Genomic DNA, 18,759 nt, shown 5'->3' with positions numbered 1-18,759 from the left:
GCACGGTCTCGACTTCTTTTGGCAAACTTCTGCTTCAGGGGCTGCACTGCGTTTCTCTAGTTCCAGTATCCCTGAATAATTTTTTTTTTTTGCTACACCATCTTTATCCCCTTTCTCAAATAAACATAGTTTTCCTCACTGATTTAAGTTGTTTTAAATTAACCCTGCTGCATGTTAGAGTTATAGGTTTTCTTGCTCTAAGACATGTTTGGGCTTTTGAAAATTGAAACTGGTTAAGAAATCCGTAATTATTCACTCTCAATTCAAACTATATTATCAATGCACAGTTCTGTTTCCTTAATGTGGTGAAGTAGGAAAGTTAGCACAGGCATTGTGGGGGCATAATTATGTCATTAAAATGATAATAGCCTGGGCCTAATGAAGTGTTTTATATACACATTTATAATGAATTCAATTAATACCAATGGAACATTTTGAGATAACTGTCGTTTAAAATATTCTAACCATTTTTATTCTCTCTTTTCCCACAGGGAGAGGGGGGCAGGGCGGGTGCTCCCAGCCCCAGCCCCGAGCCCCCACAATCCGGCTGTAGGTGAAGACCCGGGGCCACCTTGGAGCTCAGAGACAGCATTGCAATGCAGCTGTCTCCTCAAAGAGAGGGGCTCACACTGTCAGCAAGTAATTCATTTTATTGTTATCCAAAGGGCCTTCAGCTTCAGAAGCCAGGGACTCAAAGGCAAAAAAAAAAAAAAAAAAAACCCAAAGAAAAAAGAAAACAAAAAGCTGAATTAACTATTAACCAGTGTCATTACTGTAAGTTGAGATAACTTACCAGCTGTTAAAGCCAATCTGGAAACACAGGTTATCTGTTACCTTTGAAAGGCCCTCACTCTGTGTGTTTGAAATGCATACAATTTGTGATGGACAAATGAGGGGGTCAGCCTCTCATCTCCCCACTGGGGGCCTGCACTTTCCTTCCCAGATCTCCGGAGCCGAGTTCCCTAAGAGGAAAAACCGAAGTCACTTGTAGTTTATACGATGCAACGCAGCCAAGAGCACACTGTTTGCTGTAAAAACACATTACCGACTAGGAAGAGTAGCAGCCGCCGTTTTCGGAAGACTTACTGTGGACCAGGCCCCGGCCAGGGCACATTAGGCGCATTACCTCGTCTAGAAAAGCAGTTCCTAACGTGCAAGGCACTAAGCTCACTCATTGGCATTAGCATCGTGAAGGCAAAAGACACAGCACAGAAGACACAGGGGGAGGCCACGGTACCCTGGGTAACTAGTTTAGGAGAACACGATGTTGATGGAGACGAAGCAAAGAGCCCAGAACCTGTCCTTCTACATGACCAAATGGCCTCTCTCTCTCTCTCTCTCTCTCTATGTCATCTGGAGCTTCCAAGCAACAGATGGACCTGGCTGCATCCGCCCCCAGGGAATCTCCTGCCCTATTCCCACACTCTGAGAACGGAGGGAGGCGCAGGGAATTTACAGTGTCACAGCACTAGGGTCAGAACGCCGAGAACCAAGAGGCAAACATCACTCTGAAGCCCTGGGACCCACCTACCTCCTCTTCGTGACACTCGAACTGGTACATCCAAAAATTCTCCATCACTCCGGGTGCTATTTGGGCAGCCGGGCCAGCCCTGGTGCCTCCGCTAGTGAGCTGGGGCTAACTCCTGACCTCAGTGCCCGTCTGGTGGATCAGTTCCAGTGGTGTTAGGTGCCCAACCTGTAACAGGAGATGTGACCACCTCCCGGGGTGTCTGACTCATTCGCATTAACCCCTGGGTGCCTGAAAGGCTCCGGGTGGCGGTCACGCGTCACCGCTGAGCGCAGTCACCTGATGTTTGTGAGAAGGGGCTGGCCTACCCCTGCTGGCAGTGCCGCCTACTATTTCTGGGGAAAATAAACTCGGTTCTGAGGTGCAACCAGAAACTTTCACACACTCTAAACTCTGCTACGTTTATAGAACCTGCGAAAAAGCACTCAGCTCATGAGCAAAGGAGGGGTGGGGGATGAGAAAAGGGGGCTCTCTCAGAGCCTGCATCCGAATGCACCCGGCCATGTGGTGCTGTGCAGGGCCTGCGCCTCTGGGGGCCGGGACGCTGGAGCGGACCCTCGCCGCTCTGGACGTTTGCCGCGTGCCTCCAACATCCTTGCGCTGAATTCAGAGTAAGGGGGATGTGGCAGGCTAACCGTACAAACCCAACAAAGAAAGCTGCCCCCAGGGCCAGCAAGGTTTGACCCAAACCAACAGGTAATCCCCAGTCAGGCTCAAAAGCTGGGCCATGTCCACTGGCCCTCGCAGAAGGTCAAGACAAATGCAGGTGGAAATGGACTGGAGGAATCTCGTGGAAACTGGGGGAGGGTGCTTCTGAAGGCTGAATACAGGACACAGACATCCCCACGCCAGTCACCTTGTAACAAGCCATGGCAATGGGGAAGGACGTGGGTGCAAGAGAGATGAAGGGAACAGAACATCCAAGAAACTCAGCCTAAGGATGGCTTCAGCCTTCCTTGTCACCAAACCCTTGATCACACATGCTGACCAGTTCTTCTCTGAGTCTACCTGATCAGGGAGTTGTGATAGGGTCAAAAGGTAGAAAAGAGAGAAGCCAAGGACCTGAACAATTCACAGCTGAAAAGTCCACCCATGCTGTGGTTTCCTGCACTGTGGACAACTCTGCAGGCCAGAGTGGGAAACAGGGTGCCCTTCTCTCTCCTTCTCGCCGTGTTTCTGCCCATGCCTGCTGGCAGTCGGATGCGCCTCCTCTGAGCCAGGCAGATGTGACGCAGTTCCTACAGCTGTCGGTCAAGAGCGCCCCTTTCAAAATGGCGGGCGGGGCCGGAGTCCATTTATAGCACTGGGAATCTCTCAAATGCTTTCTTCTTTACATTAACTATTTTTTTTAAACTTTTTTTATGTCTTTATTTTATTTTGAGAGACAGAGACAGAGAGTGAGTGGGGGAGGGGCAGAGAGAGGGAGACAGAATCCGAAGCAGGCTCCAGGCTCTGAGCTGTCAGCACAGAGCTCAAGGCGGGGCTTGAATCAATGATCCATGAGATCATGACCTGGGCCAAAGTTGGATGCTGGACTGACTGAGCCACCAGGTGCCCCCAAATAGCGTGAGATCATGACCTGAGCCAAAGTTGGACACCTAACTGACAGAGCCACCCAAGCGCCCCTCCATTAACTATTTAAAAGACAGAAAACCTCTGGTGTTGATCCTCAAGTGTCCAGATTGAAGACTCCCTACCTGTGGACTCACCTCAACTCACTGGAGAAGCCATTTCCCCCACGATCACTCTTTAACATTGCTTTGATTTGAATTCGTGAACCACTGAGGGCACGCTAAAGTCATTACCATCTTCGCCGCTGCTGTGGAAAGCTTATAATTTGTTCGGTTACTAACTAGAGAAGTGCCAGCACACGAGACTCAAAATCAGACAAACGATGAAGAAAACCCTTAGGCCTTCTGGAAAGTTACAGAAAATGTCTATTATCTAGTGTCCCGTGGGCACAACAGAATTCAGAATTCTTTCCCTGGTGCTCTTATTTTCATTCTTTCCTTCCTTTAGTGTTCAATCGGCACCTGAAACCTACTTAATTATTCACTGCTGCCTTCTCCAGACCTCATCAATAATGGATAACACCTGTGGTGGAAAACGACCCGCTGCAAGGTTCTGGTTACAAGGGGGGCATAAAGAATCGATCCACACTCCACACCTGAGGAAGCAGTCCAGGCCACAAGAGGAGAGCCGGCCTCAAGGGCTGTTCCCTCCTGCATGGCTCTGTTAGCCCAAGGAGACCTTCGACTCTGTGCCTCTCAGCCTTTTCTGCATCATGGTATACAAAAGCGATAAATTCGTACAACCCACTGGGTCATCAGGGGTCCAGCACCCAGATCAGGTTTCCAGAGTGGAAGGCGACATGCCCAACGGCCCAGGTCACCCCCAACCCCAAGGTTCAGTGGGATCCATAGACACTGATGGAAAAGCTCTGCCCTGGGCACCTGAGGGGCTCAGTCGGGTGAGCATCTGACTTCAGCTCAGGTCATGATCTCAGAGTTTGTGGGTTTGAGCCCCACGTCGGGTTCTGTGCTGGCAGCTTGGAGCCTGCTTTGGATTCTGTGTTCTCCATCTCTCTCTGACTCTCCCCTGCTGTTCATACTCTGTCTCTGTGTTTCTCTCAAAAATAAACACTAACAAAAAATGTTAAAAAGCCTCTGTTCCAACTTATGAAGGAGTCTTTACAACAAATTCCTTTGACCCTGGTGGACCCTTGAGACTAAAGTCAAAATCCTCTGCTTGTGAAGAATCCTTCAGGACAGTCTCTCCTGTGCCCCGCTTCCACAGGCTCCTGAGGCCGAGCTCCCCTGACGTGGTTGCCTCGCTCACTTCTGTGCTGGCCCACACCCCCATGCCCCTTCACAGCACCTGGGCTTCGTGCTCTGTGGGCCACTTCAGGACCGGCAGATCTGTTCTCAGCCAGACAACATAACAGACACAACAGATACAGCCTCCATGGGGGGAATGGCCGACAAGTCAGCTGGGGATGGACAAGCCACTGCCGAGTCCTCAGGTTTTATGTCCACCATTCCTTGTTGGCACATGACAGACACCAAATGTGGTAGGCAGACTTCTCGATGGCCCCGTGAGCCCCATCTCCTGGCATGAAAGCCCCTCCCTAGGGAGGGAGCGTGGGCTAGTGACTTAGTCTAAGCAATAAAATACAGCATAGGTGATGGGCTTTCACTCTGAGTGCGTCACAACAGACTGTGACATCTACCTTATTATCAGCCTCTATGTCCTTCTTAGCCCACTTGCTTTATTAAGTAAGCCTGAGGGGCACCGAGGACACCTCTGGCCCGCAGTCAACTTGGAACTGAGGCCTGGAGTCCAACAGTCCCTTGAGGAGCAAATGACCTTAGGAACAGGTCTCTCCCCAATAGAGCCTGAAGGCTACCGCAGGCCAGTGACACTCGACTACAGCCTCTGAAAGACCCTAAAGCAGATGACGAGCTAAACCAGGCCAGATTCCTAATCACAGACGCTGTGAGATGATCACTGGCACTTGTTTTAGGTCAGTGTTTTGGGGCAATTTGTTACTGAGCAGGAGATAGCTTAGACACTATGTAAGCCTTCAGATGAAAGCATCAGGAGCAGAGAAGGCTTGGAGGGGCTGGCTGGGGGGGGGCATGGAAGGACTAGCTAGAGTGGCTCATAACCACTGCATAGGCAGGGTCTGTGTCTATTCTAGGCAGAGCCTGCATCTCAGTTGCAGCTATACCCCTGGTGTCTGACGCAGTGCCTGACCCACAGGAGGGACCTGAAGATATTTACTCAATGAGTCGATGAAAAATCGTGAGACAGACTTGCAGTCAGTGACCAGGGCTAGTGGCTGCAACTAGCCGACAAAATGAAGAATAGTGTAGCTTTGCGGCCAGGCCCTGTTTCTTACTCATAGGCGATGCCTTGTGTGTAGCTGGTGCTTAATTCCACCCAGAAGCGTTAGCAGGGGAACAACTGTAACAACTCAGCTCAATCACTGTATGGCACTTGGCCTGGCAGATGGCCGGGAACACTTGTTCCTTTGACATCACCCGCGTCAGGAAAGCTTCCTATTGGGAAGGTCTGCTTGGTGAAATATATGGCGGCCCATCTTTGCTCTCCTGGTAGCAGACCTTTGTTCTAAGGTTATACTACTGGATAATCTTCTGGGGTGCTGACCTAGAGGGTCTGCCACCCCCCCCCCACTTTTTTCTGAACAGAAAACAAAGAACAAAGTTGGTTTGAACAGTCAACACTGGGATGTACACGCTTCCCCGGCAGGCCAGGAGGACACTCTGAGATACGGAGGCTTAGAGTCTAGTCTTTACCAGGACACAAATGGGAACAGAACAGAGCTAACTATCCCAGGACAATGTCCCCCTATGCCTCTCCCCATCACGGCTCCCTCCCTCGCATGCCAAGGATACATCTCTTCCAGCCAGGGATTGATCCACTTGGGGGAAATCAGGCCCTCAGTGAACATCTATCCCTCCTAAAGCCTGTCTACTTAACTTCAGATCCCACCTCAACTCCATCCCTTGCTACCCAGATCCTGGAAAAACTATGGCTGGCCCCAACTCCCTGAGGAGGCGTGGGTCACCAGGAGGCGACCTCTCAGTTCAAAACAACCCTTCCCAAAACAGACTCGCTCAGCGGCGGAACAATGGTTTCATCTGCCCTTGCATGCTTGACAATACAACCGCAAGGTCGACAGGATAAGATGCTGCTAACAAGTCTTAATGAATTAGCATGTGCACTTGACCTTGGTCAATAGTTTCCTAGCAACAGTTTAAAGAAAAAATTGACTAAGGTTGATGCTGATTTCGGGGCAGGGGAAGAGGGAGAGGAGACAGGAGGAGGTGACTCAAGACAATCAAGGCCGAGATGATGCCCAGACATCTCTCCACACTCACTCCCTCATCTTTCTCAATGTTAAAGAAAAAAAAAGTGGGCAGCAAAGCACACATGATCAGGGCAGGTGTTGCCATCGAGCCCTCACTTCCCAGGATTTGGGCATGATTTCCTTCTTGGCAGGAGAGTGGCTGGTTTCTGATGAAGTAGTGTCAAATGCCTTAATGCCTCAACATACTTTCTCCAATCAGCCTCTGGAATGCAGGACGCCAACAAAAGGCAAATGTTATCTGAACGGGGTGGTGCATGTTGCCATTATCACTAATCAGCAGTCCAGGGGGACTTAATCGGACAGCCCTGGAGGACGAGGGTGGAAGGGGGGACTCGGGTCACCATGGTGCAGACCATGAAGGGCAGCACAGCGAGGGCTCACACGGGCTCCGAGTGCCGCAGGGGAGCAAAGGGAAACATGAGTGCAGAGAAGGGGTGCTATGGGTGGCTCCCTCTAATTCCCAGTCTGCCAATGGCCAGCCCTGAATGTTCAGTGAGCTCTGACCTACTAAGGCAACGAACGCACACTCGTGATTCTCAAGTCACATTTCTGCAGGGGACTCTGTGTCTGCTACATCACACTCTCTCATGAATCATCAGGGGGGAATAACTCTAACTCATTCTACTGACGAGGAAACTGTAGCTTAAGGAAGAAAGCGGCTGAAGGTAACCACAGCAGGTGAACTGCAAAATTTACATTAACAAACACTAACTGGGCATCCATTCTGTGGACGTGTTCTGATGCAAGACAAGGACATGACACAGTGCCTTCAGCCGACTGAGAGTGAATTAGACAGGCAATGGGCTCATGCGTGCGAGACAGGAGAAACTAACATCATGAAGAATTAAGTGTTAGACTGTAGTCCACAGTTTAAGTTGGTGGTTGCCAACTCTGAGCGGGCCTCAGAAATACTGATCCGGCACCCAAGATCCAGAGATTCTAATCAGGAAGCTTGGAATCTTGGGAATCCTCTATTTAGAGAGTGGGGCCTTGGCTCCACTGAATGGGGCTGTGGTGTGGATAGAAGGGAGAGCCTGTGTGGTAAGATGTGTGGCATGGGAGCAAGTGTGGGTAAGCAGGATTAGGTTTGGAATTTGTAACTACCAGGTCAGTGAGTGAGGTGAGCCCAGGGGGTGGGATGGGAGTCTTTCCATGCCAAAGGAGCCACGTGGTCTCGGTCCAGGGGGGTCTGTCCGGTCATGCCTGGAATTTACACTAAGAAATTACTTCCTCGGGGAATCTCTTTGTCTTTGCCCAAGACAAAGGGAATCAGATATCCAGGTTGATTTGCCCTCTAAAGTTCTGTGAAATGTGTCAGATTGGCACAGTGGCAGGCTGAGGCCCCTGGGTCACATAAGCCAGAGATATTTAAGCTACTCTGTCTAGAAAACTCAAGCCAAAATGTCCAGCCCTGCTCCGAATCTTCTTCCATTACTACCCTTAAAAACAATTTTTTAAAAAACATTTATTTATTTTTAAGAAGCAGAGAGAGACAGACCATATGCAGGGGAGGGGTAGAGAGAGAAGGAGACACAGAATCTGAAGCAGGCTCCAGGCTCAGAGCTGTCAGCACAGAGCCCGACATGAGGCTCAAACCCACAAACCATAGATCACGACCTGAGCTGAAGTTGGACGCTTAGCCAACTGAGCCTCCCAGGTGCCCCTGATCCATTCCAATTCTTATTAAGTTTTTGGTGCCCTGCAGGAAGGGCCTGACCAACTAGAGAAATCGACTAGGCACGCCAAGCACACAGTCAAGTGCCTGTTATCCCAAAACCCTCTTGACGGCTATTCTCAAGAAAGTAGCCACTGAAAACTGTTTCAAAGCAAGTGGGTTGAGAGACTGCATTCTGTATTAAGAACATGCTGACAGTTAGCCTTGTAATGGGAGAGGGTCTCATTCGGAAGAGGATCATGTCTATAGATAAATCCCATTTCATAATTCCCCAGGACTGCATGGGCCGGGGTTTAATTGGGTTACCACGGAATTCAATTATGCACTACATATCTGCTCCTCTCCCTGCACCTTCCCTGCCTCCCCTCCACGGCCCCAATCTGCTTATCAGAAAACATCAAGAGAGAGCACAGCTGGGGGAGCTAACAATTTTTCTAAAGACTCCTGCGAAGTTTCCTGAGCCCCAATTTATTAAGCGATCAGGTCAGGCACACCCACTGTGGCCCTGTGCACCGAGTTTCGATCTGGAAAGTGAGAGCAGATTTGTCTCTGGCTACATCATCCATTTCCTTCCTGGGCGCGTTCCCCGTATTCCCCAGAGCGGTGTCACATGCGCACTGGCTAGTGAGGTGAGCCTTGAGGAAGCTGAGAAAGCCCTCCTGGGAGCGGGTTGAGCCAGGAGGAAAGATTAGAGGCTGGGGGTTAAAAAAATCCATCTTCCCATCATTAATTTCACTCCGCAGAGCACAAAGCCCAATTGGAGACGGCGCCTTGTGCTGTGCGGATCGCCCGGCAAGGGGCTTGCCCCAGTGATTCCGCCACGGCAATGGCCTGTGGTCGGTGGGGAGATACTCGCTCAGCCCTGTAGACAGGGCCCCCTGGGGCAGTGCAACTAGAAAGGTGAGTTAAGCAATCAGAGACGAGGCTTCGAATCCAGGGGGAGAGAGCCAAAGCCTGTACTCTCCGATGCCCCTTTGTTTTTTCACGACTGAAATGAATTCTTTGTGCTCCCAAAGGGATTTCAAGGTCAAGCCTTTTCATTCTGACGTTTGTAACAGTAAGACCTTTACCTCTTTCAAAAAAAATTACCCCATTTAGTTCGGGTCCTCACAGTCCAAGGAAAAATGACTCACTTTTTTGTTACTGACGACTGAGTTCTGTTCCTTAGAGCATTACTCGCCCATGGCAGGGACAGGGCAATCTGCACTGGTCCTGAGCCAGGTCCTGGCAGAACGGGGGCGCGAGACGTACACTGGTCAAGGAGGGCATCCTGCAGACATTTCACTTTTAAGGCAAAAACCATTAACCTAAGGGCCCCTGGTGGCTCAGTGGTTGTCTCTGACTCTTAATTTTGACTCAGGTCATGATCTCATGGTTCCTGGGATGGAGCCCCACATTGGGCTCTGTGCTCAAGTCCAGAGCCTGCTTGGGATTCTCTCTCTCCCGCTCTCCCGCTTGTGTTCTCTCTCCAAATAAAACAAACAACAAACAAAAAACCCATTAACCTAAATAAGTATACAGATCCGAGGAGGACTCAGCGCATCCACATCTGACCTCGGCCCGCGTGGCTCCCCCGGCGGTGGTTTGTACGCTGCTGGGCCCCCTCCCAGACACACTTGGTGGTTTCCAGACTCTACGTCCGTTATCAGGCCCACAGTGCCTGAACTCTTCAAACTTTTCATGGTCGAGGTGCAAATCCACTTCCTAATGAGTGTTCTTCAACTTTAAGGAGCATAACCTCAGCCATGACCTACTTTTCCCTTCTTTACTCTTCTGTGTGTGGATGTGAGCCAAATGGAAGTGTGCACGCTTCACACACACAAAACGTTACACGTGTCTCACCATATGATACAGTGACCATACGGCTCATTTTCTATACATTGTGCACGTAATATATAGAGGTGTTGGCTTTTCTTTTTTCAAGAAAATTGTAACATTGAGATGATCCCTCTGTACAGCAAATACTCTGAGGGATTCTGTTCTTTAACGTTTTTAATTTAAGGCAAAGAAATGCATGACTATAGTTTGAAAAGTCAGGCGTTTGGCAAAAACCACCGTCTGTCTCCCTGTTCCTCCTTGTGCCATGGCCTCACTGCCAAGTCCCTCAGCATTCCTTCTGGGAGCTTCCACACACACACTGCCTCACCTTGACTTTTCCATTCTAGCCATTACTTCTTGGTGTCTATAAAAGACCAGGATTTACCTCTTTTACACTCTACCTTCCCTCCTCCTCTCAGCTTCCCAATTTCTGGTTAACCAATGTTCGGTGTTTATACCCTGAAGACTATGCACATGCAATTCCCTGCTGAGACTCACGCGGAACACGAGTGCATTTCTCGCCTGTGTAACTACTGCTTTTAGTGCCAACAACTGCACTGTTTTTCCATTTGCTTCGTTTTCTGTGCACTGATCAGTAATTTATGCCAAACTCTGCTAAAACAATCGAAGATGCCTCTTGGTACAAATATATTAGGAAATCTCTCACTCCCAGACTTTCTGGAAACCCCGCAGGTTCCGGTCCCCTACATGGCTGTCATCTGGGCTCTCCTTCTATATCACCCCAGAACAGACAGGAGTCCTTCTGGCTCTTTCCTGTGTGACACCCTATTCCCCCAAACTTTTTTTTTAAGTTTTATTTTGAGAGAGAGAAAGAGGGAGAGAGCGAGGGAGAGAATCCTAAGCAGTTCCTGCACTATTAGTGCAGAGTCCAACCTGGGGCTTGAACTCACAAACCATGAGATCACGGCCTGAGCCAGTCGGATGCTTTACCTACTGAGTGGCCAGTGCCCCTCATCTTCTTTCTTGATTTATGCTTCCATTCTCAGGGAGCAATCCTCTAGTAGCCTGAGCAAAGGTACATGGGATGTAAGTTTTCTGGGACCCCCGCGTATCTGAAAACATGTCGACTCTACCTTCACACTGAACTGGTAATTAGGGGTGTGCAGGCCTGCCAGATTCTAGCACTGCTTTTGAGATGATCAATACCATTGTGATTCCTGACCATTTGTGACCTGCTCTAACCTGTTGGCCAGCCTGCAGGACCCACTCTTCCTCCGCCTGTTCTGAAAGCTCCATGCCGCAGTCTTTTTTTACGTCACTGTTCTAGGTACCCAGGGGCGTCTTTTTGCCAGGCAATTCTCACATTTTGTTTCATCATTTCTGCATTTTATCTATGTTCCTATTTCCTTTCCATTCCTTTTGCCTTCTTTGTTCTATTTTCTGGAAGATTCCCTCAATTTTGTCTTCTTCCTACTGAAAGATTTTTAAAATTAAAAAAATTTTATATTTCTTCTGTCATACTTTATAGTAAAAAATTGGGGGCGGGATTTTGTTTTAATGTTTATTTACTTTTGAGAGACAGAGAGAGAGACACACAGAGGGTAAGTGGGGGAGGGGTAAACAGAGAGGGAGACACAGAATCGGAAGCAGGCTCCAGGCTGTCAGCACAGAGCCTGACGCGGGGATCGAACCCACAGACCCTGAGATCATGACCTGAGCTGAAGTCAGTGGCTTAACCGACTGAGCCACCCCCGCAAACCCCGTGTAATTAAATGGCTCCCGTATTTTCTCCTACCAGTAAGTATTTTACAGTTTTCTCTTGCTCTGAGCACTGCTTTCATTTCTTCAAGTTCCTTTCTCTGTTTGCTTTTTTTGTGTCTTTGTCTTTCATATTATAGACATTCTTCAGATGTTGGGTGATTCCTGGGTGTCCACTCAAAATATTTAACGACAGTGGGTCCCCAGAAAGCCCACTGGAAGATTCACAAGAGGCAGGAAACTTCACTGTGGTGTGATGGGATGGGCACCCAGGTGTTCTGTCAGGAAACCCCCAACATGAGTACCTGTAGGTATCTGCTCAGGGCTGTTTCCTGGGGGGAGGGGGCGGTCTAACCTTCTGCAAGGGGCCAGGGGCGGGTGGCTCCTAAGCCTGACAGCTATGAAATGAAGGCATTCTCAGCGTTGCTCACTGCTTAGTAGGCCCTGTGTGGTTTAAGGTGCCTCATTCCAGTTTTCAGCTGTGACTCGTGTCCCTAGACCCAGGGCTTCTCTGAGTCACCCTTTCCTTTACAGTAAGCCCCACAGAGGGTGGGGCCAGGGGAGTGGTAGCCTGGCACCTGGGCTGGAGAAGGAATCTAATTTCTCCAGTGACACACACACCCCACCTGAGGTACGTGGGGTCTCTAACTCCCCAGCCTTCCTTGGGGACCCACGGCACAGATCCTAACAGGCACTTAGCAGAGTCAACAGAGACCTATCAGCGTATTAGTCAGTGTCGCTCAGGCCAGGCTGCGGTCACAACCGCTCCAAGTCCTCAAGGCTGCAAACAACACAAGCTGATGCCTCTCTTGGCACACGGCCCCAGGGTCATGGGTGGGGGGGGGCACTGCTCATGGCCGCCCCCCGGGACCCGTGCTGACAGAGGCTCTGCCATCTAATGACCCCTGACACCGTCATCATCACATGAAGCTGCAGATGCTCGGGCTCAGAGGGAGCATCACACAGCGCTGTCCCTTTGGTGGCCGTGCCGGACTTCTGGGGGGCTGGGCTGTCCTCCCTACGCCTGACGGAAGAAGGAAGAGGACAACCAGGCACCCAGGGAGCACCACGAGCCAGTCCGCATGTGGTGTCCTGGGATTGTGTTCGTCTCTCCTGCTGTTGTCTCCTGCGGTCTCCTGCTGCTTGTGGCTTTCTTTTTATTATTTTACTGTCCTTTAAGGGTAGCTTTGGGAGTAGAGCTCAACACCATTTCAAGCGGCACAACACAACTCAACATCGCCAAAAGCCTCCGAATGACACTGAATGCCTGCCACTACCCATCTCTCCGATGCCACCAGGCTTCTGTTCTCCACTCAGAACGATTTTTTATAATTTTTTTGGAGAGAGAGAGACAGACAGACTGACTGCAGGGGAGGGGCAGAGAGAGAAAGGGAGAGAGAATCCCAAGCAGGTTCTGCACTGTCAGCACAGAGCCCGATGTGGGGCTCAAACTCATTAACTGTGAGATCATGATCTAAGCCGAAAATCAAGATTCAGACACTTAACCAACTGAGCCACCCAGGTGCCCCCCAGAATGATTTCTGTTGCTTAAACAGAGACTGGTAGGCCATGAAACTTTGCAGAACTGGTCATTCATTCGTTAATGGTATTTTTTCCAGAAGGGCTTTGGGAAGTAGTTTTCAAATATATGTGGAAAGGAGAACTATTTACTAGAAGCAAAGCACTTAAGTATTGTTACAATTTTCCACCAACAATTATTCTTTTTTTAAAAATTTTTTTAATGTTTATTTTTGAGAAAGAGAGAGTGCAAGCAGGAGTGGGACAGAGAGAGAGGGAGACACAGAATCTGAAGCAGGCTCCAGGCTCTGAGCTGTCAGCACAGAGCCAGACATGGGGTGTGAACTCACAAACCACCAGATCATGACCGGAGCCGAAATCGGATACTTAACCCACTGAGCCACCCAAGGGCCCCCGAAAACAATTATTTTCAATCAGTGCTGATATATGTTCAAGTTCTGGCTACTGAGCAACCCCAACTTTGCATTCCGCATGAGACGCTCATGAACAAATGCTACTTTGGGGCACCTGAGCGGCACAGTCGGTTAAGCCTCTGACTTCAGCTCAGGTCATGATTTCACAGTTTGTGAGTCCGAGCCCCGTGTCAGGCTCTGTGCTGACAGCTCAGAGCCTGGAGCCTGCTTCAGATTCTGTGTCTCCCTCTCTCTCTGCCCCTCCCTGACTCATGCTCTCTTTCAAAAAAAAAAAAAGAAAGAAAGAAAGAAAGAAAACACTGGAAAAATATTTGAAAAAGCAAAACCAAATGCCACTTTGCTCCAGTAGAGAGCAAGGTGCTCAAGTCCGAGGGAATGAGAAGGGGTATTAAAAGCGGATGCAGCTGTCAGCGGTTACGTCTGGCAAGTTAGTAATGCAGGTCGTTTTTCTTTCCTCCTATTTGCTCACTGTAGTTTCCCAGAATGCCATTTGACAATGCACTGCAATTACAGCAAGAAACCCCAGGCGCCTCGTCCAGGCCAGCTGACCACGACCACAAGGGGACAGTCTCCTTTGCTAACATCATACCTGAGCTAATAAACGATGTAGTCAAGTCTCAAAACCACAGACCTCACATGGGGAAACTGCCCACATGATACATTGGCTTCCAGTGAATGGGTGGTTCCTAATCTTTTATATGCTTCAGAATCACAGGGAGGATTTACAAAATGAAATGAAACAAAACGAAAACGAATCCCTGCCCCCCCTTCCCCCCCTGTTACTCCAATTTGGAAAGGAAAGGCAGCAATTTGTATTTTATAACAAGTACTTTCCAGGCAGACTCCCGACCACACTTTTTTACAGTGCTTTTTCATTTTCTATAATAGCAGACACAGACAGCATTCAGTACATATTTCTTGATGCTAAGATGGAAATCAACAGAATGCATATATTTCTATTTTCTCCTCATGATGCCATCAAAGAGGTAAGAAATGAAGGTCTTTCTTTTTAAAAAAATTTTTTTTAATGTTTTATTTTTAAGAAAGAGGGAGCAGGGGAGCACAAGTGAGGGTGGGGCAGAGAGAGGAGGACAGAAGATCCGAAGCAGGCTCTGCGCTAATAGCAAACAGCCTATGTGGGGCTTGAACTCATGAACCATGAGATCATAATCTGAGCCGAAGTTGAACACTCAACCAACTGAACCACCCAGGCGCCCCGAAGGTCCTTCCTTTGAACATGGCAGAACAGATGGAATAAAACGCACAAATTCAAACAGCTTAAAAATGACAGACAGAATATTTTAAATAAAGCACACATTTTGGCTTTTACTTTGTATTAACTCTTCATAACCTGGTAAGCCCTACTCGCCGACCTCTTACCATCAAGCTGAGTTTCTGACAGTGTGAATTTCTAAAGCATCATCCAATATCCAATCATTAATTCTAGCTTTTGAATGTAACATCGCGTAAGAGACTTAAGTTGTTCTCCTACTTCAAATAAATCAAAGCAAGCCTCACCCCTAATGTGGGCTGTGTTGTGGGTTCCTTGTGAGGCTGCAGGGACCATGGGGTGAAGTCAGTTACATCAAGGAGCTAGTGTATATGAGAAAGAAGACTGCATCTGGACCTAATGGTCTTGCAACTTCTCTGATGGCTTTCCGAGTTTCTAAAAGCATGTAGAACCCAGTCTCTTGCCACCTCCTTACTTTTTAAAATTTTTAAAAAATGTTTATTAATTGTTTTTTTTGAGGGAGAGAGAGACTGACAAGGGTGAGTAGGGGAAAGACTGAGAGGGATGGAGACACAGAATCGGAAGCAGGCTCCAGGTTCTGAGCTGTCAGCACAGAGCCCGATGCGGGCCTCGAACTCACGAACCACGAAATCATGACCCAAGCCAAAGTCGGATGCTTAACCAACTGAGCCACCCAGGCACCCCTACCGTGTCTTTACTTTTGAAAACTCACTCCATTTCCACTCCATTTGCTAAATGCTGCAGTATTTCCCTTCTTGCCAGGAGGAACCTGGCGGCAGCTGGAGGTCAAGGGGAAGTCTACACCTGAGTGCACCTGTCTTTAACTGTTGGCATGTGAAGCCTGGACAACAGAGGCGAGGCACAGAGCATCGCCAAACTAACTGGCCCAATGCTGCCCCCTTGCTGGGGAGGACGCAGATCCATTCCGAACCAGTTTCCCACCTTTCCTGAAAGGTGCCAGCGATTTAATCAGCCAGCAGCAAATGTTGACTGTTACTTAAAGACGAGGTGAAAGATACCTCTGACCTCCACAGCCCTTCACGCGTAAGTCGAATGAACACACAGTTTCCAATAACGGCTTCTCACTCCAAAAGATGGACTGAGAAATAGCCGGGTGCAATCACAGAATGCAGAATTGAATGAAACTGAATTTAACCTCCTAACCTTTCTTTTACTCCAAGCTCCCACTTTAAATGAAAGTGCTTAAAAATTATTCAAGCGAATGGAAAAGTGAGAGAAGATAGAGAAGCTTTAGCGCCAGGTTGTGGAGACAAAGGTTAGCCTTATCGATTTATTTTGAATGGGCTGTGACATCCAAGCTCGCCATGTTATCAAATTTCTGAGATATTTCATAATTGGAAAATGAAAATGTCAGCAGGGACAGCAAGAGCTTTCCGTACGTCTTCCCAAGGAAGCACAATTCAGTTCAAACCCCAGAGAAGACTTTTGAGGAAAAGGTGCCCTGTTCCCTTCCTGAAAGCCACAGTGGATGAAAAAGGGCAGAAACTCCTGGCAGGAAAAAGCTCAGGATTCCCCTGATACTCTCCAAAGATGCCATGATGGTGGTTCCCAACTGTTAAGGGATGACTTTAAGGAAGTGGCTCTCAGGTTGTGGTCCTGTGGCCTGGAGCATCAGCACACCCGGGACCCTCCTAGCTGACATTGCTTCACCTGAGCCCTGTACTTCCAGAAAACAGCGAAGGTTAAGGAAACCTCCCCTTTTGTGTTCTGGAAATAGCTTACTGCAAAGTCCACCCCCCATATGACTTACCTAAGACTCACAGGTGTCCCTTGTTTACCTGTGACAAGGCCAGAAAGACCCTCCAAGTTCACTTTCTTTGCCTGATAAATGATTAGCTCACTGCCCATTAGAACAAAATGTCGGTTAATTAATCTTTGCCTTTTGCTTTCCTGCGGGTCCTTGACCTTTTAGCCACCCTACAACCCTTCCTCAAGGGCCTCTCTGGGATCAGGCTGGCCTCCAGTTAAAGCACTCTCTTCTGCAGAGCATTCAGGCCAGTCTTTCATCCCTGTTCCCTATGCCTCCTTCTTTCCAGCCCACTTTACTCTTCCTATAAAAAAGACCCTCTTTCTTCTCCAGCCCCAGAGACCCATGCAGATCCTATAGTCAGACGTTCTTCTATTGCTATGGACCCATCCTGTCCTGTTACAAAAGAACCTTTCTCCCCTTTGCAAAAAGCGTTTCCTGATCAAGTCTCTCCTTGTTCAAACAGACTTGGTTTTTACTTGACACTAAAGTTACAAATTCTCAGGGCGCCTGCGGGGCTCAGTCAGTTAAGCATCGGACTTTGGCTTCGGTCATCATCTCACAGTTCATGTGGGTTCCAGCTCAGAGCCTGGAGCCTGCTTCCGCTTCTGTGTCTACCTGTCTCTCTTCCTCTCCCCTGCTCATGGTTTGTCTCTGTCTCTCAAAAATAAATAATGTTAAAAAAATGTTAAGGGGCCCCTGGGTGGCTCAGTTGGTTAAGTGTCCGACTTTGGCTCAGGTCATGATCTCGAAGTTTGTGGGTCCGAGCCCCGCGTCGGGCTCTGTGCTGACAGCTCAGAGCCTGCAACCCACTTGGGATTCTGTGTCTCCCTCTCTCTCTGCCCCTTCCCTGCTCACGCTCTGTCTCTGTCTCAAAAATAAACATTAAAAAATTTTTTTTTAATTTTTTAAATAAAATAAAATAACAAATTCTCATGTCCCACCCCAGGGCCCTCTAAGTGAGAAATATGAAGTGCGATACGCCTAGAAATCGATTTCTGAACTAGCGCTCCACGCAGTTTGAGAACCACTGACTTACAACCATCCCTTTAAAGGTCTGCTAAGTGCCTTCAACACTTAAACTCCGGTCCACCTGTTTCACCCAGGCGCACTTAAACGCAAGCTGCTTCCGAGGCTCCAGGTGGGCGCGTTTTTGGCGTCCCCCAACCCCAGGCCCCCTTTTCCCGTGAACTCGTCTCCCGGAGGCAAGCAAGGCCACGCGCGCAGCGAACCCACGCGTACTTACATCTCCATCCACCGGCCTCTGGTCGTCACAATCCCTGGTGGGGCTAATGTCCTGGCGCATGACCCAGATGGGCTCTTTGGGCTCGTCGGGGGTGTAAGGCGAACGGATGGTCCTGGTTTTCACCTCCTCGATGGCCTCTTTAATGTCCTTGATGGCCAGCGAGATGGCATCCCTCTTCTCCTTGCTGTACCGCTGCCCCGCCTCGCCCCCCGGGGGGCCCGCCGACCGCTGCTGCTGCTGCTGCTGCTGCTGCTGCTGCTGCGACCCCGCCGGCACCGGCAGCCCCGGGCTGTCAGGGCGGCCCCCGCCGGGGGTGGGGGCGCGCTCCAGGTCCTGCTCGGCCTCGGGCATGTCCTCGGCCGCCTTGTCAAGGCTCTGCGAGCTCATGCTCTGCTTGACCTCGGCCACGATCTGGTCGATGTCCTCCTCCTGCTCGTAGCTGTCCATGCGCGGGTAGGGCGCGAACTCCGCCTCCTTCTCAGGGCTGTCGGACTCGCCGTCGGAGCGCTCGTCGTAGTGGTGCAGCCGCGCGCCCAGGGCCTCCTGGCGGTACGCGGCCGCCTCGTCGCGCTCCTGCTCGTACAGCCGCAGCCCGTCGCGCGCCTCCAGCTCGGGCGCGTCCCCGATCTCCTCGTACACGTGCTCCTGGAGGCCGCCGTAGTCGGCGTAGGGCTCGGCGTAGGGCTCGTCCTCGCCGCGGTGGAACAGCCGGTGCGTGTACACGTAGCCCGAGTAGGCCGCGTTCATCGCCTCCTCGTGCTCCAGCGAGTGGAAGTGCAGGTGGTTGGGCAGCGCGCGGCGGTGCGCGGCCTCGGCGTGTTCGGCCTCCGCCTGCTCCGTGTACTCCTCGGCCTCGGGCCGGTACTGCACGGCGTAGGCGCTCTCGTCCTCGGGGTCCTGCGCGCGC

At 49.9% G+C, this 18,759-nt stretch overlaps 1 protein-coding gene across 3 annotated transcripts in view; it reads right to left on the bottom strand.

Moving 5' to 3' along the window:
• Window positions 1–18,759, bottom strand: part of APBA1 (amyloid beta precursor protein binding family A member 1) — a 202,089-nt gene that overhangs the window by 48,050 nt on the left and 135,280 nt on the right. For all 3 annotated transcript variants that reach the window (XM_029920339.1, XM_029920341.1, XM_029920340.1), the window contains exon 2: window positions 17,853–18,759. This exon is cut by the window's right edge and continues 343 nt beyond it. In XM_029920339.1, coding sequence (XP_029776199.1) covers window positions 17,853–18,759 — 907 coding nt within the window. The remainder of the gene's footprint in view (window positions 1–17,852) is intronic.

The sequence above is a fragment of the Suricata suricatta genome, chromosome 13, assembly GCF_006229205.1.
Source record: "Suricata suricatta isolate VVHF042 chromosome 13, meerkat_22Aug2017_6uvM2_HiC, whole genome shotgun sequence".
NCBI classification, from domain to species: domain Eukaryota; kingdom Metazoa; phylum Chordata; class Mammalia; order Carnivora; family Herpestidae; genus Suricata; species Suricata suricatta.
The sequence above is the reverse complement of the archived record's forward strand: the minus strand, read 5'-3'. Positions and strand labels throughout refer to the sequence as shown.